The sequence below is a fragment of the Meles meles genome, chromosome 7 (genome assembly GCF_922984935.1).
Source record: "Meles meles chromosome 7, mMelMel3.1 paternal haplotype, whole genome shotgun sequence".
NCBI lineage: Eukaryota > Metazoa > Chordata > Mammalia > Carnivora > Mustelidae > Meles > Meles meles.
Window position 1 is genome coordinate 87,137,979 of NC_060072.1, and position 23,873 is coordinate 87,161,851.

Consider the following 23,873-nt stretch of genomic DNA (forward strand, 5'->3'; position numbering starts at 1 on the left):
TGTCTTGCTTGTTCATTTGCCACCAAGAAGACATGTTGTTACTGATCATGATAATGGGAATGGCCTTCTGTGCTTTGCTTCAGGGCAAGTCAGCCCTCTCTGTGACTGAGGCCACCCGTTTTTATGGCTTTCCCTACCTTTGTAGAACTACCTTTCCCACTGACCTGGGGGTAATGGGAACAGCCTTGGGCAGTAATGCCAGAGAGTCCTGCTCTTCTTACCCCAAATTCATAGCCACAGAGAAAGTAGCATTTGAGAAAAGACATGAAAGAGGTGAGGAATTATTTCATGTAGCTATGTAAAGATGAACATTCCTGGCAGAGGGAACACTTTAAGGGCCTGAAGGTGAGAGTATATCTAGGGTATAAAAGGGACAGTGAAGAGGCCAGTATGGCTAGAATGGAGTAACTGAGGGGGAGAGTAGTGGGAAATTACGTCAGACAGATAAGAGAGGCAGATAAGCCCTTTTAGGCCACTGGCTTTTACTCTGAATGAAATGGGGAGCTGCTGAGCAGATCTGCTTTGAGCAGCAGAGTTGAGACAGTTCGTCTTATCATTTTAAAAGCAGCTTTAGTGAAATGGAAGCTGAAGCATGGCAGGATAGAAGAATCAGGATGCTAGTTAAGAGACCATTATAGTCCTGATTATAGCAATGCAAAGGAGAAGTGATTGTGGCTTAGATGAGAGTAGTAGCAGGAGAGGTAGTGAGAAGTGGTCCAATTCCTTCTGGTAGATTGGAAGGGGGCTAGTGAACAGATTCAGATTGCTTATTTCAAGGGAATTTTCCTGTGTAGTATCTTTGAATGCTTTTTTTGTTCCTTTTGTTGAGTTCTGTATTTTTTGGGTTCCTTATATTGATTCTAATTATGCTCAAATTGGATCATTTTAATGCTCTAATATTATTTTCTCATTGCAATCTCTTTTTTTCTTCTGAAGGCTTTCCTCCACTCCATTCAATTTTTATCTTTTATTTGAGACTTCATGCCCAGTGTACAGCCCAGTTCAGGGCTTGAACTCACAACCCTGAGATTAAGGCCTGAACTGAGGTCAAGAGTCGAACGCTTAACCGACTGAGCCACCCAGGTGCCCTTCATTTTCTTTTCTTTAAGCTGAGGACATGAGGGTTGAGGAGCTTGCCATTGAAGAGTTTAATCCTTTGTGATAGATCTATCTAAATTCTATTCTTTCTTCTAAAATCTCATATAAAGTGATGGGGTACCTGGGTGGCTCTGTTGGTGAAGCGTCTGCCTTCAGTTCAGGTCATGATCTCGGGGTCCTGGGATCGAGCCTGGCTTAGCAGGGCCCCTCCACCCACTTGTTCTCTCTCTCTCTTTCTCTCTCTCTCAAATAAATAAATAAAATCTTAAATAAAATAAAATTTCATAACATGTTTTCTACCAGATCCACTCTATCCAGTGGTAAATTCCATCTAATTCCATAGTCTTTGGCTGATTCTCCCAATTTGGCTCAATTCTCCGAAAGACAGTAAGTCGCAGAGCTTCAGCCACTCTTTCCTCAAGTCCCATAGTGGTTTGTAGAGAATCTTACTCTTGGAATATGATTGATAACATAGTAGTTTCAGATGTGAAATATAATAACTCAGTATTTGTATATATTACAAAATGATCACCACAGTTAGTCCAGTTAAAATTTCTCACTATACAAAAATTTTTTTCTTGTGTTGAGAACTTTCAAGATCCACTTTCCTAGCTACTTTCAAATATGGAATATGGTATGAACTAGTCGCCTTGCTGTATGTGACATCCCTGTGACTTATTCATTTATAACTGGAAATTGAAATTGTTTGCCTCCCTTCACCCATTTTTTTCTACTCCCCCTGCCTCAGATAACCACCAGTCTATTCTATATATCCTCGGAGGCTCTTATTCTTGGTGGTTTTTTTTTTTTTTTTTTTAACTTTACCAGGACTGTCTACTTATTCCTTCATTCTCCTCCATTCATATTGGAAAGTATTTTCCATAAGGTTGCTCTCATTTCCTTCTTGGGTTTCATCTTGTAAAATGTTTCTCCTATCAGGTATCCAGATATGAGTCCTTTGATCATTCTTTCTTTACCCAGAAATCTTGGGCATATATTTTTTAAAGTTCAGTAATATATGGGGAAAAATGGCATTTGTATCTTTGTAGCTTGCTTCCTGCACTATTGACTAATTGAAATAATTTTGCTGTTTCCAGTATTTCTTATTAAAATTCCTTTGTGCTCTCCCCATTCGCCCACCCCCCTTCCCTAGTGTTCTTGCAGCGTATTTGAGCTGGAAAACATGAAGTGAGGTTAGATACAGGAAATCCTAGAGGCAGAAAAAAGACCCTTGATTTGGGCAGGAAGGGCAGGTGATAAGAAAAATCTTATTAGGGAGTGATAAGCGGTAGTAAGATTTTTGAGATAGATACAAAAGATAAGAGTAAGACAACTTCTTTCTGCACTAAGAAGATGGTCTGATTTTAAGATTAAAGTTTCTTTTTTTTTTTTAAACATTTCATTTATTTATTTGACAGAGAGAGATCATAAGTGGGCAGAGAGGCAGGCTTAGAGAGAGGGGAAAGCAGGCTCCCTGCTGAACAGAGAGCCGAATGGGGCCTTGATCCCAGGACCCTGATACCATGACCCGAGCGGAAGGCAGAGGCTTAACCCACTGAGCCACCCAGGTGCCCATAAAGTCTTTTCCTTTTAACTCCAGTATAGTTAACATACACTGTCACATTAGTTTCAGATGTATGATAGAGTGACTCAGCAGCTTCATACCACACACAGCGCTGATCACAAGTGCCCTCCTTAATCCCCATCCCCTATTTCATCCATCTCCCACCCACCTCCCCTCTGGTAACTGGCAGTTTGTTCTCCATAGTTCAGAGTTTTCTTGGTTGGGTCTCTTTCTCTAAGATTAAAGTTTCTTATGGAGCAAAATGCTGTTTTTTATTACTACATTCTTTCTAGAGAACTTTGGTTTTAAGAGCTAGTTTTGTTTAGAAAAAACACAAAGTAAAACCTGTGGGTATCTGTCAGAAATTTTGTACAGATAGCTGTTACTATAATAGTGAATATGTTTGTGTGTTTTCCCTCCAGAATCTCCCTGGGGAAAGAGACATGAATGTCTGCAATGATATTTCCTGACAAGAAGTTCATATAAGAGAAGGAAAGGAGATCAACAGCTAGTGAGCAGAATTTCAGATAACCACGATTTGGTATTTATCACCTCCAACTGCAGACTTCCGTTGCCTACTTTTAAATCAGAGATAACTACGGTCAGAACCCAGACAAGGCAGAAGGATACTTCCATCTGTAATTTTGAGATCAAAGAAACCACAATGTCTAGGAAACAAAACCAGAAGGGTAAGATTACATGTGGGCATAAATTGTTAAAAGCATAGCTGTGAAATAATGATCTATATATTTTTAAAAGGTTCTCTTAATGTGTTTTGAACAGTTACTTTTCCCCTTACCCAGTGTGGTACTCCTGATAGGTATAATTTATCTCTTTGTCTCGACTGCAGTTAATTTTAGAACATTCACAAGACAACATTCACAACTTTATCTGTTGTCTCTTTAATTATCTAGGTTGTGGATATTAGATTGTGGTTTTGTGTGTTACTAGTTTGGGAGTTAATTCATATAACAGTTGCTTTTCTACTTTTATAAACGTACTAAATTGGAATATATTTACAGGAAAGCCAACTGCATCCAGAAAATACACTCTCTGGAGTGTGAACATATGTTGGGGGCTTGGTGGGAGATAACTTACTGCAGGATATTCTATATCCTGTGCGTTGATGTTTTTTTCATTGGAGACAGGAAATGAAGCAAGAGTAAATGTTTCCAGTTTTCAATTCCTTCTTTAGCTTTCCTTCCGGGATTATTACTCTAGCTTCTTGTCTAAAGTGAAATATAAGATACAAGGAATTAAGAAATACCAAGAATAGTTTCAAGAAGGGCAAAGACAATAAAGATTATAAAATCACTTTCTCACCTTTTTTAAATAGCTGCAAAAATGCAAAGGGACAAATTAAGCAGTAGCACTTGAACCATTATGCATAACTGGAATATATTTGTTAAAAGAATGACCAGAGCTATCCCGGTTTTTTTTTCTCCTCTTTGAATTTAATTTTCAATTTAAAGTTAATGTTCTTTAATTCAAAACCGTGGTGTAGATCCAGGTGTCATGTGTTAAGTATGAAGGGAAATGCTTTTAAACTTAATTTTGACTTGGTAACTCAAAAACCTCATTTTAAGAAAATAACATACCAGAGCTGCTTGTGGTTTTGAAAGTATGTTGTTACTGTACTCATTGTATAGTAAATACGTATAAAGGGAATCTGAATTCTAAGGAGTGATTATATTACTAAAGAACTGTTTTATAGAATGAGATTATCAACTAAAAAGTTTTTATAACCAAAGTTTGTTTCTTCTTAATCCTCGTGATTCAGTTTGCTTTCTTCCCAGTTACGTTCGAAACATTATGTTTTCCTCCAGAAATGAGAAATACTATAGTAAAAATAGGACTCCAGACTTTAAGATAAAACAATTTCATCTAAAAAGTTTACACTTAATTTTTCCTTAAAAGGTTGACTTCAGCAGAATGCTTCGACCTTGTTAAAACTAGAGTCTTTAGAGCGCCTGGGTGGCTCAGTGGTTTAGGCCTCTGCCTTCGGCTCGGGTCCTGGTCTCAGGGTCCTGGGATCGAGCCCCGCATCGGGCTCTCTGCTCAGTGGGGAGCCTGTTTCTCCCTCTCTCTCTGCCTGCCTCTCTGCCTACTTGTGACCTCTCTCTCTGTCAAATAAATAAATAAAATATTTAAAAAAAAAAAACTGGAGTCTTTAATTTGTGTCTGTATTGCCAGAGCTGTAAGAAGGATTTTTTGCTTTTTATAATTGGTATTTAATTACTTTATATAAAATGAATTTGAATTTTTGACCATATCATAGGCATTAAGTGCTAACAAATTTTGATTGAACATAGTCTGGATTTACATGTAGTTGGAAACAAAAGAAAGTTTATTTGTTGTTAGGACTTTCGCTGAGATAAAGCTATATGTATAATGTAGTTGAACAAAAAAAGTACGAAGTACTTATAAAAGCGTGGAGAGAAGCATTTAGTCTCTCACTGTTAAGTACAATGTTAGTTGTAGGGTTTTCGTAGGTGCCCTTTATCAGTTTGAGGAAGTTCCTTTCTATTCCTGTTTTGCTGAATTTTTACATGACTGGGGTGTTGGTATTTTTGTCAAATGTTTTTTCTGCATTTATTTCAGTCCTCCTCAAACAGGGATGATTTTGCCCCCTTGGGAATATTTGCCAATGTCTGGAGACATTTGTGAAGGTCCCAACTTGGGGGGGGGGGCAAGGTGCCACCGGCACCTAGTGGGTCTAGCCCCAGGTGCTGTAAACATCTACAGTGTACAAGACAGCCCTCCACAGCAAAGAATTGCCTGATTCCAAAGGTCAATACTGCTGAGGAAACCCTGGTCTATTAATATAATCATGTGATTTTGTCCTTTATTAATATAGAAAATTAATTTAAAGGGGATAAACAATTCTGCATTCCTGGGATAAATCCCATTTGAGGGGCACGTGGGTGGCTCAGGAGGTTAAGTGTTTGCCTTTGGTTCAGGTCCTGATCCCAGGGTCCTGGGATCAAGTCTCACATTGGGCTCCTTGCCCTGCAGGGAGCTTTCTTATCTCCCTGCCTCTCTGCCTCTCTCTCTCTTTCTCTGTCTCTCATGAATAAAATAAGTAAATCCTATTTGGTCATTTTTTATGTTACTGGTTTCTGTTTGCTAATATTTTGGTACAGATTTTTAAAACTTACATTCACGAGGGATATCAGTCTGTAGCTTTCTGTTCTTGTGATGTATTTGTCTGGTATATGATTTATTCTGGAAGGTGCCATGTATGCTTGAAAAGAATGTGTATTGATCTATTGTTGGGAGAATGTTCTATATATGTTAGATCAAGCTGGGTGATCATGATGTAAGTCATTTATATCCTAACTTTCTGTTTAATTGTTCTGTCATTTACTAAGAGAAAAGTATTGAATATTCAGCTGCAATTGTTGAATTGTGTATTTTTCCTTTCTGTTTTGTCAGTTTTTTTTAAGTTGTTTTTTTTTATTTTTTTTTATAGAATTTATTTTATTTTTTTGACAGAGATCACAAGTAGGCAGAGAGGCAGGCAGAGAGAGAGAGAGGAGGAAGCAGGCTCCCTGCCGAGCAGGCAGCCCAATGTGGGGCTTGATCCCAGGACCCTGACATCATGACCTGAGCCGAAGGCAGAGGCCTTAACCCACTGAGCCACCCAGGCGCCCCTGTTTTGTCAGTTTTCAATTTACATATTTGGGTACTCTTATTAAGTATATACATTTATAATTTTTATCTTGAGAGATTGATTTTCTTATGAAATATTCTTTGTCTTTAGGAATATATCTTTGAAGTTTTAATTTTTCTGATATTAATATAGTAGTTCCAACTCTTATACTTACTGTTTTCAGGAATTATCATTTTTATCCTCTTTCCATTCAACTTTTAATGTATTTATCAGCATGATTGGGTTTATATGCCTGCTATTTGCTGTTTTCTACATCTTATTTTTTTGTTCCTCTGCTCCTGCTTTATTGCCTTCTTTTTAATATATTTTTAGTATATGTTTACATTTATATTTTATTCTTCTTAGTGTATTAATTCCTCCTTTTTTAAAAAAGATTTTATTCATTTGAGAGAGAGAGAAAGCACAGGCATGGGGGGAAGGGCAGAGGGAAAGGGAGAAGCAGGCTCCCCACTGAACTTGATCCCAGGACTCTGGGATCATGACCTGAGCCAAAGGCAGATTAACCAACTGAGCCACCCAGGCGCCCCTATTCCTCTGATTTTTTTAAAGCCTGCCCTTCCTTCCTTCCTCCCTTCCTTTTAAAGCCATTTCTTTTTTTTTTTTTTTTTTTTTTAAGATTTTATTTATTTATTTGACAGAAATCACAAGTAGGCAGAGGGAGGGAGAAGCAGGCTCCCCGCTGAGCAGAGAGCCTGATGCAGGGTTGGATCCCAGGACCCTGAGATCATGACCTGAGCCGAAGGCAGAGGCTTAACCCTCTGAGCCACCCAGGTGCCCCTAAAGCTGTTTCTTTCTTTCTTTTTTTTTTTTTTTTTATTTGTCAGAGAGAGAGAGAGAGCGAGCAAGCGAGCACAGGCAGACAGACTGACAGGCAGAGGCAGAGGGAGAAGCAGGCTCCCTGCCAAGCAAGGAGCCCGATGTGGGACTCGATCCCAGGACGCTAGGATCATGACCTGAGCTGAAGGCAGCTGCTTAACCAACTGAGCCACCCAGGCGTCCCCCTAAAGCTGTTTCTTAAATGGTTATTTTATTAGTCGTTGCTCTAGGATTGCAGTACGCATCTTTAACTCGGCACAAGCTACTTCCGGTTAATACTGACTGAATACCCGTAAGAGGGGCGCCTTCACAGATGACATGATATTTTATATGGAAAACCCAAAAGACTCCACCCCCAAACTACTAGAACTCATACAGCAATTCAGTAATGTGGCAGGATACAAAATCAATGCACAGAAATCAATTGCTTTCTTATACACTAACAATGAAAATACAGAAAGGGAAATTAGAGAATCGCTTCCAGTTACTGTAGCACCAAGAACCATAAGATACCCGGGAATAAGCCTAACCAAAGAGGTAAAGGATCTGTACTCGAGGAACTACAGAACACTCATGAAAGAAATTGAAGAAGACACAAAAAGATGGAAGAGCATTCCATGCTCATGGATTGGAAGAAAAAACATTTTTAAAATGTCAGTACTGCCTAGAGCAATCTATACTTTCAGGCAATTCTTTTTTTTTTTTTTTTTTAAGATTTTATTTATTTATTTGACAGACAGAGATCGCAAGTAGGCAGAGAAGCAGGCAGAGAGAGAGGAGGAAGCAGGCTCCCCACTGAGCAGAGAGTCCGATGTGGGGCTCGATCCCACGACCCTGAGATCATGACCTGAGCCAAAGGCAGAGGCCTTAACCCACTGAGCCACCCAGGCGCCCCTATACTTTCAGGCAGTTCTTAACTTTGTTTTCACTTTTAATTTCCACTGGCCTCCTGGGTTGCCCTGTGTATGGGCATGGTTTCTCATTTAGCTAGGGATGCGTAGAGAACTAATCTTGCTTTTCTATGGTTCTTTCATTTCCAGGATTTCCCTGTTAAATTTCCTGTTTGTTTACCACACTGAACCAAGACTCCCAACTTCAGGCTGGCAAAGCAGCAGGTTTTTTAAAAAAAGATTTCTGAGTTCTCTACTTTAGCCTCTCTAGTTAGCCTTCTTTGTCAGTCCCTGCACTGGTAAAGCTGTTGTCCTCCACAGATATGGAGATATGAGTGGGAGCAGTCCTAGGCAAGAAGGGTAGAGCCTGCATTATTCTTACTTAAGGCTCTAGCAGTTTCTCAATAATTTGTTGTGGCCTTTGATTGATTTCCAGAGCCCTGAAACAGCTATTTTTCACAATTTTATTCAGTTTAATATTTGTGTTTGAAGGAGAAGACTTGCTCAACCTCTTCCCACCACCCTTAAGCCTAGTTTTATTGTTTTATAAAAGCGCTGGTCCTCAAAGATTAGAAATTAAAACAATAAAATCAACAACTAGCTCTTTATACCTGGTGGTTTGAATAGCTCTGAATTAAATAGTGGCAACAGGAGACAGGTCTTTAGACATTAAGTAGCCTACTGGTTCGTGTGGCTTATTAGTTAATTATGTAAGAAATGCTTCTGCCAAAAATCTCTTGTGGGCCTTACCCTTGGATTACTTGAATTGTTTGTTGGGCACCCAAATGTTGAAAATCAAATAAGAGAACTTTTGAATAGAACCCATAGCAGATATTTGGGAACTTGTTAGTTTCATGATATGAATTTATAGTGGCATAATTACATATAACTTTTTACCTTTTTGTGGCTGATGTCTGAATTCAGCACTAGATTAAAGAAAACCAACTCTGGGAGTAATCCAAGGTTAGGAATAGGTTTAGTTCTGATTCTCACAGATTAGTAATGATCTAATTTTCTCCCTACATAGTCTCTAGAGACTAGAGAAGGATGAGACCAAATGATTGTAATTTTTAAAATTTTAGGAGCCCTGATTTCGGTCAGGTAATCTCCTTCTCTCAAACTTGACTATATCTCAGAATCATTGTGGAAATTTAAAAAAATCTTTTTTTTTTTTGAATCACTATCTCTGGAGATGGTACTTAAAGTCTCTTTTCAACAGTCAGGTTAGCTAATATTTTTCTAGACATAAAAACTGTGTTTGTCTTTCAGTGTCTAACCATATTCATCAAGTTACAATGATAAGAGCAAGTTCACAAGTATTGTACTTATTTTGACTTCATTTTGCGCTTTAATTCTTTCTCTTCCTCTTTTCCCACTTGTGAAACTATTCAGCTACAAATACTTTCACATTTGATATTTAAACCTCTGAAACATTAAAACAGCTGACTTAAATTTCATAGCTGAACATGCATGAACAGTTTCTCATCTCAGTACTGTGCTATAGCTTCCTTGCTTCACTGCTTTTTGCTTTATGTAGCTCTGCCTAAATGTTTCTCTCTTCCTTTCCTCTGCCCTCCCCAACTTTTTTTTTTCATTTCATAAAACTGAAGACCTCTATACAGTAACTCCCCACTCTCCCTTATCCTAATCCCTGGGAACTACCATCCTACTTTCTGTTTTCTGTTTCTGTGAATTTGACTACTCTTGATAACTCATACAAGTGGAAATCATACAGTATTTGTCCTTTTATGACTGGCTTATTGCACTAAGGATAATGTGTTCAGAGTTAATCCATATTGTAGCATGTGTCAGAATTTCCTTCCTTTTTAAAGCTGAATAATACTCCATTGTATATATTACCACATTTTGTTTGTTTATCTGTGGTTGGGCACTTGAGCTCTTTCCACTCTCTGACTATTATAAATAATACAGCTGTGAACATGTGTGTACAGATAGCTTTTGAAATCCCTGCTCTCACTTCTTTTGGGTTTATAGCCAGAAGTGGAATTTCTGGATTAATGGTGATTCTGTTCGATTTCGTGAGGAACTGCCATTTTGTTTTCGGTAGCAGGTGCACCATTTTGTATTACCACCAGCAGTACACGGGGTTCTAGTTTGTTTACATCCTCTCCAACACTTGCTGTTTTCTATTTGTTTGCTTTTTAAATAGCTATCATAATTGGTATGAGGATTTCCTTTTTTTTTTTTTTTTTTTTAGATTTTATTTATTTACTTGTCAGAGAGAGAGAGAGAGTGAGCACAGGCAGACAGAGCGGCAGGCAGAGACAGAGAGAGAAGCAGGCTCCCCGCCGAGCACGGAGCCCGATGTGGGACTCGATCCCAGGACGCTGGGATCATGACCTGAGCCAAAGGCAGCTGCTTAACCAACTGAGCCACCCAGGCGTCCCTGAGGACTTCCTTTTAAAGAGCTACAACCTGGGGGCGCCTGGGTGGCTCAGTGGGTTAAGCCGCTGCCTTCGGCTCAGGTCATGATCTCAGGGTCCTGGGATCGAGCCCCACATTGGGCTCTCTGCTCAGCGGGGAGCCTGCTTCCCCCTCTCTCTCTGCCTGCCTCTCTGCCTACTTGTGATCTCTGTCAAATAAATAAACAAAATCTTTAAAAAAAATAAAAATAAAATAAAGAGCTACAACCTGTTTTTATTTTTAAATTAAAAAAAATATATTTATTTATTTGATAGAGAACACAAGTAGGCAGAGAGGCAGGCAGAGAAAGAGAGAGGAAGGGAAGGAAGCAGGCTCCCTGCTGAGCAGAGAGCCCGATGTGGGGCTTGATCCCAGGACCCTGGGATCATGACCTAAGCCGAAGGCAGCCACAAAACCGGCTGAGCCACCCAGGTGCCCCTATTTAAAAAAAATTTTTTTTTAAGATTTTATTTATTTGACAGAGAAGGAGATTACAAGTAGGCAGAGAGGCAGGTGGTGGGGGTGGAGAGGAAGCAGGCTCCCTGGTGAGCAGAGAGTCTGGTGAGGGGCTCAATCCCAGAACCCTGAGATCATGACCTGAGCCGAAGGCAGAGACTTAACCTGAACCACCCAGGCCCTCCTACAAACTGTTTTTATAAAGTCATAGAATTTTTAAATTTAAAGGAAACTTGATAACTGTTAGAACTGACCTCTTTATTCTTTGTGCCTCCCACCTCATCTGTGATACCTACAAACATGCACTGTATGCCCGTTTCTCTTGGCCTATTGGACTCTTGAGTCTGTTATAATAATAACTGGGTTTTATTCTTGTGTGTCTTTCCAACAACTAGGTTGTCACTTTGATACACTGTAGATTGGCTAAAAACAAATTATGTTAGTTTATAGTTTTAAAAATATTTCAATTTTTTTTTAAGATTTTATTTATTTATTTGACAAATAGCGATCACAAATAGGCAGAGCAGCAGGCAGAGAGAGAGGAGGATGCAGGCTCCTGCTGAGCAGAGAGCCCGATGTGGGGCCCGATCCCAAGACCCTGGGATCATGACCTGAGGCAAAGGCAGAGGCTTTAACCCACCGAGCCACCCAGGTGCCCCTCAGTTGTTTTTTAATTAATTTTTTAGATTGAAGTATAGTTGACACACATTGTTACATTAGTTTCGGGTGTACAACATAGTGATTAGAAAACTATATATAATGCTGTATGTTCACTGCAGGTGTAGCTACATCTGTCACCATCTTCAGATGGGGAGCTTATCCTGGATAATCCAGGTGACTCCTAAATGGCAGTCACACATATCCTTATAAGAGGGAGGCTGAAGGAGATTTCAGATAGAAGAGAGAGCATTGCAACTATGAGGGCAGAGACTGGGGTGATAGGGCAAGCCAAGGAATGCGGACACCTGCCAGCAATTGGAAAAGGCAAGGAACACATTCTTCTCTAGAGCTTTCGGAGGGTGTGTGGCCTTACCTGTACCTTGATTTCAGCCCAGTGAAACTGGTTTTGGCCTTCTAAGCTTTAGAACTATGACAGAAAACATTTCTATTGTTTGAGCCACGAAATTTGGATTCATTTGTTAAAACAGCCATGGGAAATTAATACAGAACCAAAGCGAGTATTTGGGCCTAAAAGGTTCATTGTTCTCAGCCACAATCTTTTTGTTGAAAGTCATTTACTCACTCTTTTTTTTTTTTTTTTTTAAGATTTTATTTATTTACTTGACAGACAGAGATCACAAGTAGGCAGAAAGGCAGTCAGAGAGAGAGGAGGAAGCAGGCTCCCTGCTGAGCAGAGAGCCGGAAGCAGGACTCCATCCCAGGACCCTGGGATCATGACCTGAGCCGAAGGCAGAGGCTTTAACCCACTGAGCCACCCAGGCGCCCCCATTTACTCACTCTTAATATACTTTTTTAATGTCATCTCTTTTTAGAAATTCAATGAAGAGAACATTTTATTTTAGGCTGTAGCTGACTGTTCTACAAAAGGTAACTGGGTGTAATTGGCCACATCTCTCTCTTTTTTCCTGTCCTTTTAGGAGTAAAATATCTAATATATCTAAAATATCTAATATAAAGGTGGGAAATAAGTAGATAAATGTGGCTTATCTTTCTACCCTGGGCAACTAAAAAAATAGGTTATTCTTAGAAGCAATTTAAGTTGTTTCTTACACTGCTCATTTATGAGCTTACTACAAAAACAAAAAACACATTTTTCAAACATGTATTTTCCATAATTAGTCCAGAAGGGTGTGTTTGGTGCATGCAAGAATCCATTAGACCAAAGATAGGGAAAGTAAACATTTTGAAGGGAGAATAAAGAGTAACATAGACCAGGCAATTACTTGGGTAAAACAAATAGGATAGAGCAGTAGAAAAGCTGAATGGTGACAAATTCCTGGAGCCAAGAGAACAGTGATTGATGTTCGGGGCCTTCTGGGGTATGAAGGGGGACTAGTGACCACCCCCTTACTCTGGCATAGAAACCCAAGAAACTGAGTCCTAGTAGTAAAGATGAATGGAAATAGACTCACCTTTGTAGGAATTGCAACTTAGTTTCAAATTATTTCAATACCTGAAATTGGTTTGAGGTAACATAGATACCCTGGTACAAGTAAACAGATCCTCTCTGAAAATCCTCACAGATTATTTTCATTATCAGTTTGTTTTTTATTTTTTTATTTTTTAAAGATTTTATTTATTTGACAGACAGAGATCACAAGTAGGCAGAGGCAGGCAGAGAGAGAGGAGGAAGCAGGCTCCCTGCGGAGCAGAGAACGCAATGTGGGGCTCAATCCCAGGACCCTAGGATCATGACCTGAGCCGAAGGCAGAGGCTTTAACCCACTGAGCCACCCACGCGCCCCCATTATCAGTTTTTTAAATGGGTCATTTAGTACACAATAAAAAAATAATCAGAAACATGAGGGGATGAAACAGTAAGAATATGGAACAAGAAGCATTAGACAATAGAACAAATACACAGGAGATCTAAATATTGGAGTTATCAGATTTAAAGGAACTATTCAAAAAATAAAAATACAAAAATAAAATAACTATTCTTAAGAGATTCAAAGAAATAATGACAACTTGGGGAAATTCAACAGATAACTGGCAAACTATTTTGTAATGCATATTTTAGACCTGAAAAATACAGTAATTGAAACTATGAACTCAGTGTATGGTTTTATTTTTTTTTTAAAGATTTTATTTATTTATTTGACAGAGAGATAGCACAAGTAGGCAGAGCAGCAGACCGAAGGAGAGGGAGAAGCAGACTCTCTGCTGAGCAGGGAGCCCAATGTGAGGCTTAATCCCAGGACCCTGTGATCATGACCTGAGCCAAAGGCAGCTGCTTAACTGACTGAGCTACCCAGGCACCCCACAATGTATGGTTTTAAAAACAGGGGTGCCTAGGTGGCTCAGTTGGTTAAGTGTCTGCCTTTGGCTGGGGTTGTGATCCTGGGGTCCTGCAATGGACTCTCACATTGGTCTCCCTGCTCAACAGGGAGTCTGTTTCTCCCTCTCCTTCTGCCTGCCGCTCCCCCTGCTTGTGCTCTCTCACTCTCTCAAATAAAAAAATAAAATTTTTAAAGAAAATAAAATGAAAACTGATTGTATCTGAGAAGAATCTGAACTGCATTATAAGTTAGAAGGACCTAATTCATGCATGGAAATTCAAAAGATTAGGAAACACAGAAGAGGAGGTGAAAGACTTAGCGGCAACAGAGATGAGGTATGTCATATGTGTAATGGGAACTCCAGAAGAAAAAGAATAAGTAAGATTAGGAGTATTTGAGGAGATATTATTGATAACTTTCCAAAATTCATGAAAACTCAAGCCACAGATTCAAGAAGTGCTACAAATCACAAGCAGAATAAATATAAAGAAATATACAACAAGGAACATCATAGTAAAATTTCTAGGAAACAAAGAGAAAATCTTAAAAGCAGGCAGAGGAAGAAAATATCCAATTTTGAGGGTGTCTGGGTGGCTCAGTTGGTTAAGCGTCTGCCTTTGGCTCAGGTCATGATCCTGGGGCCTGAGATTGAGCCCGGCATTGAGCTTCCTGCTCAGCGGAGAGCCTGCTTCTCCCTCTATCTCTGCCCTTCCCCCTGTTTGTGCTCTGTGTCAGGTAACTAAATAACATCTTTACAAACAATTTTGAAAGGATCCCAGTCGGACCTAGAGCTAACTTCTCCACAGGAACAATAGAAGTCAGAGGATAGTGGGAGGATATCTTTAAAGGTCTGAATAAAAATAACTGTCAGTTTGCAATTCTACACACATCATATACAGTGAAAATATCCTTCTAGAATGAAGCGAAATAAACTAGGTTTTAAAAAACAACAAAACACAAAAACAAAACCAAAAAAAAGTCATCACTATTGGAACCCACTGAAAAAATCCTAAAGGTATTCTGAATATAGAAGAAAGATGACCCAGTTGGAAGGTTAGAGATGGAAGAATGCATGAATAGCAGTGCAGACCACAAATACATAGTCAGGTCTAAATGAGTATTGATTGTATAAAACAATAAGAATTTTTTTAAAAGGTTTTGTTTATTCATTTGAGAAAGAGACAGAGGCAGAGGGAGAGGGAGAAGCAGGCTTCCCGATGAGCCAGCCAGGAGCCCAGGTGGGGTTCGAACCCAGGACCTGGAGATCATAACCCCAGCCAAAGGCAGATGCCCAACCATCTGAGCCACCCAGGCACCCCAAGAATTTTTTATTAGGATTTAAAAACACACAGAGAGGGCGCCTGGGTGGCTCAGTCAGTTAAGTATCTGCCTTTGGGGGACACCTGGGTGGCTCAGTCCATTAAGCAGCTGCCTTTGGCTCAGGTCATGATCCCAGTGTCCTGGGATCGAGTCCTGCATCGGGCTCCTTGCGCCGCAGGGAGCCTGCTTCTCCCTCTGCCTCTGCCTGCTGCTCTGCCTGCCTGTGATCTCTCTCTCTTACTCTAACAAATAAATAAATAAAATCTTTAAAAAAAAAATCTGCCTTCAGCTCAGGTCATGATCCCAGGGTCCTGGAATCAAGTCCTGCGTAGGGCTCCCTGCTCAACAGGAGTCTCCTCCCTCTGCCCCTTCTCTTGTTTGTGTGTGCTCTCTCTCTTGTAAAAATATACAAATAAATAATTTAAAATACATCTTTCATAAACACACACACACATAGAGAATGATGGGGGCACCTGGGTAGCTTAGTTGAGTGAATGTCCAACTCTTGGTTTCAGCTCAGGTCATGATCTGATGGGCTGTGAGATCAAGCCCCATGTCCTGTGGGGCTCCCTGCTGAGTGGCCAGTCTACTCGAAGATTCTCTCCCTCTGCCCCTCCCCTGACTCACTATCTTTCAAATAAATGACTTTAGGGGCTCCTGGGTGGCTCAGTGGATTAGGCCGCTGCCTTCGGCTCAGGTCATGATCTCAGGGTCCTGGGATCGAGCCCCGCGTCGGGCTGTCTGCTCCGCAGGGAGCCTGCTTCCTCCTCTCTCTCTCTCTCTCTGCCTGCCTCTCTGCCTACTTGTGATCTCTCTCTCTGTCAAATAAATAAAATAAAATCTTTTAAAAAAAAATGACTTTAAAAAAACACATAGAGAATTAATATACATGGTAGTCATGGCCTATAAATTAGGAGGGGCAGGGACATCTGGGTGGCTCAGTTGATTAAGCAGCTGTCTTCAGCTTAGGTCATGATTCCAGGGTCCTGGGATCAAATTGCACATTGGGCTCCTTGCTCAGCAGGGAGCCTGCTTCTCCCTCTGTCTGCCACTCCCCCTGCTTATACTCTCATGCTCTCTTGCTCTCTCTCTCTGGCAAATAAATAAATAACATCTTTTAAAAAATTAGGAGGGTCATAAACTCCCTTGCTTTATCAAGGAAGAGGGGTAAAACTGCCAATTAATACTAGAATTTTGCAAGTCAAAAATAGATGTCATAATCTCCAGGGAAGGTATTAAAAGAATAGTCACTATGGGGGTGCCTGGGTGGCTCAGTGGGTTAAAGCCTCTGCCTTCAGCTCAGGTCATGATCCCAGGATCCTGGGATCGAGCCCCCCATCGGGCTCTCTGCTCAGTGGGGAGCCTGCTTTCTCCTCTCTCTCTGCCAGCCTTTCTGCCTACTTGTGATCTCTGCCTGTCAAATAAATAAAACCTTAAAAAAAAAAAAAAGAATAGTCACTATGTGTTGCAACATGGATAAATTATACTAAGTAAAATAAGCCAGTCATAAAAATACAAATACATGATTACAGTTATAGAAAGTATCTTCAGTAGTCAAAGTCACAAAAGGTAGAATGGTGATTGTTAGGAGTTGGGGGTTATGGGGTATAATGGGATATGGGGAGTTGTTTAATGGATACAGTGTTTTAGTTTTGTAAGATGAGAAAGTTCTGGAGAGTAGTTGTATAATAATATGAATGTACTTAACACTGTTGGAATACATACACTTAGAAATGGTTAAGATGGTAAGTTTTATGCTGTGCTTGCTTTTTTTTTTTTTTTAAACCAGAATAAAAAAAAAAGAATTAGAGACTAAACAAAAGAAAACTGTTCTGAATGTGGATATATTAATATTCAGCCAAAGTAGACTTCAAGCAAAAAAGCATGATTAGGGATAAAAGAGGGGCACTCCAAAATGATAAACCATTTAATTTAGCAAAAAATAATTTTAATAACAGGTTTAGATTTTAATAAATTTTTATTTGCGAGAGAGGGAGCACACAAGTGGGGGTAGGGGCAGAAGGGAGGGAGAAGCGGACACTGTGGAGCAGGGAGTGCAAAGCAGGCCTTGATCCCAGGACCCTGGGATCAAGACCCTAGCCAAAGGCAGACACTAAACTGACTCAGCAACCCAAGCACCCCTCTAATAACAGATTTAAAACAAAGATTTACAGAATTAAAAGGAGAGAAATACATAATCATAGTAGGAGATTTTAATACAGATCTCTCAATAACTGGTAAAAGAATCAGATGAATTAATAAAGATATAAGATATTTGAATGATATGACTAGCAAATGTGATATAATTGTCATAATTAGAACAGTATATCTAACAAGTATATATATGTTTATTACTTCTTTTTTTTTAAGTAGATCCATGCCCAGCAGCCCAGTGTAGGCCTTGAACTCACGACTCTTGAGATCAAGACCTGAACTGATATCAAGAGTTGGACGCCCAACTGACTGAGCCACCCAGACACCTGTTTATTACTTCTTTAAGTGCATCTAGAACATTTTCAAAAATTAACCATATACTGGGCCATAAAGCAAATTTCCACCATTTTTAGAGAATTAAAATCATACAGATTATTATTTGACTGCAGTGCATTTAAGCTAGTTATCCAAAAGTCAATTAGAAAAACTCCAAATACTTGGGTATTAAGAATATATGTCTAAATAACAGTTGGATTAAAAAAAATCAAAATGGAAATTAGAAAATATTTTAAATAGAACAATAACAGAAATGTATGCATAAGAACTTATAATGTGCAGCTGAAACCATGTTTAGAGGGGTTTTTTAAGCTCTTAAGCTTTAAATGTATATAGAGAAAAAGAAGATAGGTTACGCACCAGTGAGCAAAGTTCTAAAGAAGTTAGGGCAAAAAAACCCAGAAAAATAAATCCCCCAAAAAATGTAGAAGAGAGGAAATAAAATGAGTTTTGAGTAGTGAGATTCCAATATTTATGTAGTCTTTTTTTTTTTTTTTAAGATTTTATTTACTTATTTGACAGACAAGTAGGCAGAGAGGCAGGCAGAGACAGAGGAGGAAGCAGGCTCCCCGCTGAGCAGAGAGCCGGATGCGGGGCTCCATCCTGGGACCCTGGGATCATGACCTGAGCTGAAAGCAGAGGCTTTAACCCACTGAGCCACCCAGGCACCCCCCAATATTTATGATATTCTTCCCTTTTCCTTGCCTTATTGTAGTCGTTAGATCTTTGTTTGTCTAGAAGTAATGAAGCAGGAGAGTTAACTCTGTGAGGTGATGCATGTGTTAATTGTTTTGGTCTTGGTCATTATTCCAACAGTAGATATGTATATGAGCTCATTACATTGTACATTTTAAATTTATATAAATATATTTGTCAATTATTTCTCAGTAAGTTTGGGAGGAAAAAAAGTAATGAAGCAAAAATTTTGGTCTTGTTTTCTCATCTCAAAGGAAAAGGTCTTAGCATTTACCATTACACTGATGTTTGCTGTATGATTTTTGTAGGTACCCTACATGGGAAGCCCCCAAAATGTAAACTATTAGAATTAGTGATTTTAACAATGTTACTAAAATCATTCTACAACACTCAATCACACCTACTTATATAAGCATAAGTCATTAGAAAATGAAATTTAAAAGCACAAGCCATTTACAATTGTCCTGAAAGTATAAGAAATAAATTCAATGAAAGGTACATAAAAACACTATTAAAAATGACAAAGCATCATTGGAAGAAATGAAAGAACACTTAAAGGGTATACCATATTCATGTATCAGAAGACCCAATATTTTGAAGATAACTGTCCTCTAAATGGATTTATAGATTTAATGCAATCCTTATAAAAAACCCAACATATTTTTTTAAGTTTATTGATTATTATTTTTTTTTTTAAGTAATCTCTACACCCAACATGGAGTTCAGACTCACAACCCCAAGATCAAGAGTTGCATGCTCTTCTGACTGAGCAGCCAGGCACCCCTCACTCCACCAATGTTATTTTCTTGTGGAACTTGACAAAGTGATTCTGAAATGTATATGATAATGCAAAGGGCCAAGAATAGCTGAAGAATTCTTAACAGCATGGGCAGAAAACTCATTGGATTCGATACCAAGATATCATAAAGCTACTGTAATTAAAGACAATATGTTATTACCCAAGATGGAAATATAGACAAATGAAACATAGAGGCCAGAAACAGAACTATTCATATATGGAGATTTTATTTACCTAAAAGGTAGTACTGCAGAGCTTTGAGGAAAAGGTGGTCTTTTTCCCTTAGAAATCCATATGGAAAAAAAAAAAATAACTCTTTTCCTTTACTTCATACCCGTAAAGCAATTCAGGGTTTAGATTATAGACCTAAATGTGAGAGGTAAAACAATTAACACTTATAAAGGATAATTTAGAAGAATATCTTCAAAACCCCAAAGAAGAAAGTATTCTTTTGTTTTTAAACTTTTTTCTGTAGTAGCATTTTTCCATACAATGTCTTAATGGAGTTTGTTTTTTGGAGCAGTTTTGGGTTTACAGCAAAGTTGAGGAGAAGGTACAGATTTCCTGTATCCCTTCTACCCCCAAACATACATAGCCTTCCCCCATTATCTATATCCTCCACCAGAGTGACACATTGTACAGTAGGTAAACCTGCACTGTCACAGTGTTATCACCCAAAGTCTATAGTTTATATTAGGATTCTCTCTTAGTGTTGCACATGTTTTGGATTTGGACAAATGTTTTATGACATGTATCCTCTACTTGTTAGGTAATTTCTTAGCACTAAATAGCATTCTATTGTGTGGATGTACCACATTTTATCCATTTACCTACTGAAGGACATCTTGGTTGCTTCCAATTTTTGGCAATTTTTTTAAATTTTTGGCAATTATAAATAGAGTTGATATGGGTATTAAGGAGGGCATGTGTTGTGATGAGCACTGGGTTGTTACATGCAACTTATGAATTGTTGAACACTACATCAAAAACTAATGATGTACTATGTGTTTGCTAACTGAACATAATAATAAAGATACATAGATAGATCGGTCGATCCATATGCAGGTTTTTGTTTGGGCCTAAGTTTTCAGCTCCTTTGGGTAAATACCAAAAAGAGTGAATGCTGGATCGCATGGTAAGTTTTGTAAGAAACTGTCAAACTGTCTTCCAAAGTGCCTATACCATTTTGCTTTTTTACTAGCAGCGAATGAGAGTTCCTGTTGTTCCACATCCTTGCTAGCATTTCGTGTTGTCAGTGTTCTGGATGTGGGCCATTCTTAGAGATGCGTAGTGGTATCTCATTGTTTTAATTTACATTTACTTCATGACATATGGTGTGAAACATCATCTCATATGCTTGTTTGCCATCTCTGTATTCTTTGGGGAGGTGTCTGTTAAGGTCTTAGGCCTATTTTCAAATTGTGTTGTTTCTTGTTGTTGAATTTTAAGAGTTCTTTGTATATTTTGAGTAACAGTCCTTTATCAGATGTCTTTGCAGATATTTTCTCCTAGTCTGTGGCTTGTCTTTTCATTCTCTTGATGGTGTCTGTTGCAGAGCAGGAAGTTTTAATTTTAATGAAATCCAGCTTATCAATTCTTCGTTTCATGGATTGTGCCTTTTGGTGCTGCATCTAAAAAGTCACTCCAAAACCCAAGGATGTTTAGATCTTATCCTGTTATCTTCCACAAGTTCTATAGTTTTGCAATTTACACTTAGGTCTGTGATCCATTTGGTGTTAATTTCTGAGAAGGATGTAAAGTCTTTATCTCGATTCATTTTTTGCATGTGGATTTCTGGTTGTTCTAGCAGCACTGTTGTAAAGACTTAGATCCATTGTATTGCCTTTGTTCCTTTGCCAAGATCAGTTGCCTTAAATCTATGTCAGTCTATTTCTTAGCTCTCTATTCTGTTCCATTGATTTTTTTTTTTTTTTTGGTCTATTTTTTCCACCAATACTACACTGCCTTGAGTACTATAGTTTTATTATTTTTATTTATTTATTTATTAAAAGATTTTATTTATTTATTTGACACAGAGAGAGAGAGATCACAAGTAGGCAGAGAGGCAGGGAGAAGCAGGCTCCCTGCTGAGCAGAGAGCCTGATATTTAACCCACTGAGCCACCCAGGTGACCCCCCCCCCTTTTTTTTTAAGATTTTATTTATTTATTTGACAGAGAGAGAGTACTGTGGTTTTATAATATGTCTTGAATAACTGTAGTGTCAGGTCTTCAGGATTGTTCTCCTTCAATATTGTATTGGCTGTTTAGTGTCTTTTGTCTCGCCATATACATTTTTGAATCATTTTGTCAATATCCCAAAATGGTGGAATTTTGGTTGGGATTGCATTTACTCTATAGACCAAGTTGTTAGGAAGTGGGGCGCTTGGGTGGCTCAGTTGGTTAAGCATCTGCCTTCGGCTCAGGTCATGATCTCAGGGTCCTAGGATGGAGCACCGCATGGGGCTCTCTGCTCAGCAGGGAGCCTGCTTCCCCACCCCCTCTCTGCCTGCCTCTCTGCCTACTTGTGATCTCTGTCTGTCAAATAAATAAGCAAAAATCTTAAAAAAAAAAAAAGTTGTTAGGAACTGACATCTTGACAATTTTGAGTCTATCTACAAACATAGAATGTCTCCTATTTATTTAGTGCTTTCCTTTTTTTTTTCCTCAGTTTTATAGTTTTCCTCATAGGTCTTAGATTTATATGTAAGTATTTCATTTTGGGGGATGCTAATGTAAATTATATTTTGTTTTTCATTTCAAATTCAAAATACTTCTTCATTGTTTTTATATGGGAAAGTGGTTGAGTTTTGTATATTAGTCTTGTGTCCTGCAGCCTTGCTATAATCACTTAAAAGTTCCAGGAGTTTTTGGGGCACCTGGGTGGCTCAGTGGGTTAAACAAACCTCTGCCTTCGGCTCAGGTCATGATCTCAGGGTCCTGGGATCGAGCCCCGCATCGGGCTCTCTGCTCCGCAGGGAGCCTGCTTCCCCCTCTCTCTCTCTGTCTGCCTCTCTGCCTACTTGTGATCTCTCTCTGTCAAATAAATAAATAAAATCTTTTTTTTTTTTTTAAAGATTTTATTTATTTATTTGACAGACAGAGATCACAAGTAGGCAGAGAGGCAGGCAGAGAGAGAGGAGGAAGCAGGCTCCCTGCGGAGCAGAGAGCCCGATGCGGGGCTCGATCCCAGGACCCTGAGATCATGACCTGAGCCGAAGGCAGCGGCTTAATCCACTGAGCCACCCAGGCGCCCAATAAATAAAATCTTTAAAAAAAAAAAAGTTCCAGGAGTTTTTAATAACACTTTTTAAAATTTGTTAGTGAAATTTTCAAGCTTCTAAAAAAAAAAAATAATACAATGGACTCCCAAATACTCATAACTCAGGTCCAATAATTAACAACACATGGCTAATCTTTTTTGTCTATACTTTTATCCAACCGCAGTGGATTATTTTGAAGCAAGTTTGTGAAATCATCTCAGGGAAAGATTTTTTTTTTTTAAAGATTTTTATTTGTTTATATGAGAGAGAGCATGAGAGGGGAGAAAGTCAGAGGGAGAAGCAGACTCCCCAAGGACCTGGGAGCCAGGACTCCTGGGACCCAGGACTCCAGGATTATGATCTGAGCCAAAGGCAGTTGCTTGACCAACTGAGCCACCCAGGTGCCCAAGAGTTTTGTTTTTAAGATTTTATTTATTTGTCAGAGAAAGAGAAAGCTCACAAACAGGGGGAGCAGCAGGTGGAGGGAGAAGCAGGCTCCCCACTGAGCAAGGAGCCTGATGTGGCACTCGATTCCAGGACCCTAGGATCTGACCTGAGACGAAGGAATATGCTTAACTGACTGAGCCATCCAGGCATCCCCGGGAAAGAGTTTTTAAGTAAACATAAAAAGTACTAATCATAAAGGAGAAGAATTAATATCAATGCAGTATTACATTAAAATTAATAACTAGGGACACCTGGGTGGCTCAGTTGGCTCAGTTTTATTTCTTAACCTGGGTAGTAGTATTTGAGTGTTTGTTTTGTGATAAATCATTAAACTGTGATACTTTATTTGTGTGTGTGCACTATAAATGTGTTATATTTCACAATAAAAATTTTTATTTTTTTAAGATTTATTTACTTATTTTGAGAGAGAGAGCGAGTGTGAGTAGGGAAGAAGGCATAGGGAGAGGAGAGAGAATCTCAAGCCAACTCCCTCCTGAATGTGGAGCCTGATGAGGGGCTCGGTCTTACAACCCTGAGATCATGACCCGAGCTGCATTCAAGAGTTGGGTGCTTAATCGACCGAGCCACCAAGGCACCCCCAGAGTAAAGAAACTTTTTAAAAAAGATGTTCTATTAGGACAGAGTGAGCTTAAATGTGTTATTTAGGTAACGTGTGTCTTACCTTCACAAGTGTAACAGTTAAAAGCTAGTATCTGCCTCGTGGTAATTAAAACAATTGTTTGGAAATAGAAATATTTATAATCAAAGTAGATAACTGATACATAATTTTTCCAGTTTAAGAAAGAAGAAGCAGACAGATTTAATTCTTACTTGCATGAAGGCTAATGAGTAAGGAGTGACAGATTTTGCAGTGCTGTGATTTTATGAGACAGGGCTGTTTTGTTAGAGATAGCTTACGCAGTTAGGATTACTTGTTCATTTGAAGCACAGGGATTGGGATGGGCTGGAAAGGGAAGATG

General features: G+C 39.0%; 1 protein-coding gene across 2 annotated transcripts in view; it reads left to right on the forward strand.

The window, feature by feature from the left end:
• SPATS2 (spermatogenesis associated serine rich 2) overlaps window positions 1-23,873 on the forward strand; it is a 158,882-nt gene that overhangs the window by 87,150 nt on the left and 47,859 nt on the right. For both annotated transcript variants that reach the window (XM_046011141.1, XM_046011140.1), the window contains exon 2: window positions 3,085-3,351. In XM_046011141.1, coding sequence (XP_045867097.1) covers window positions 3,327-3,351 — 25 coding nt within the window. In that variant the 5' untranslated portion in view covers window positions 3,085-3,326. The remainder of the gene's footprint in view (window positions 1-3,084; window positions 3,352-23,873) is intronic.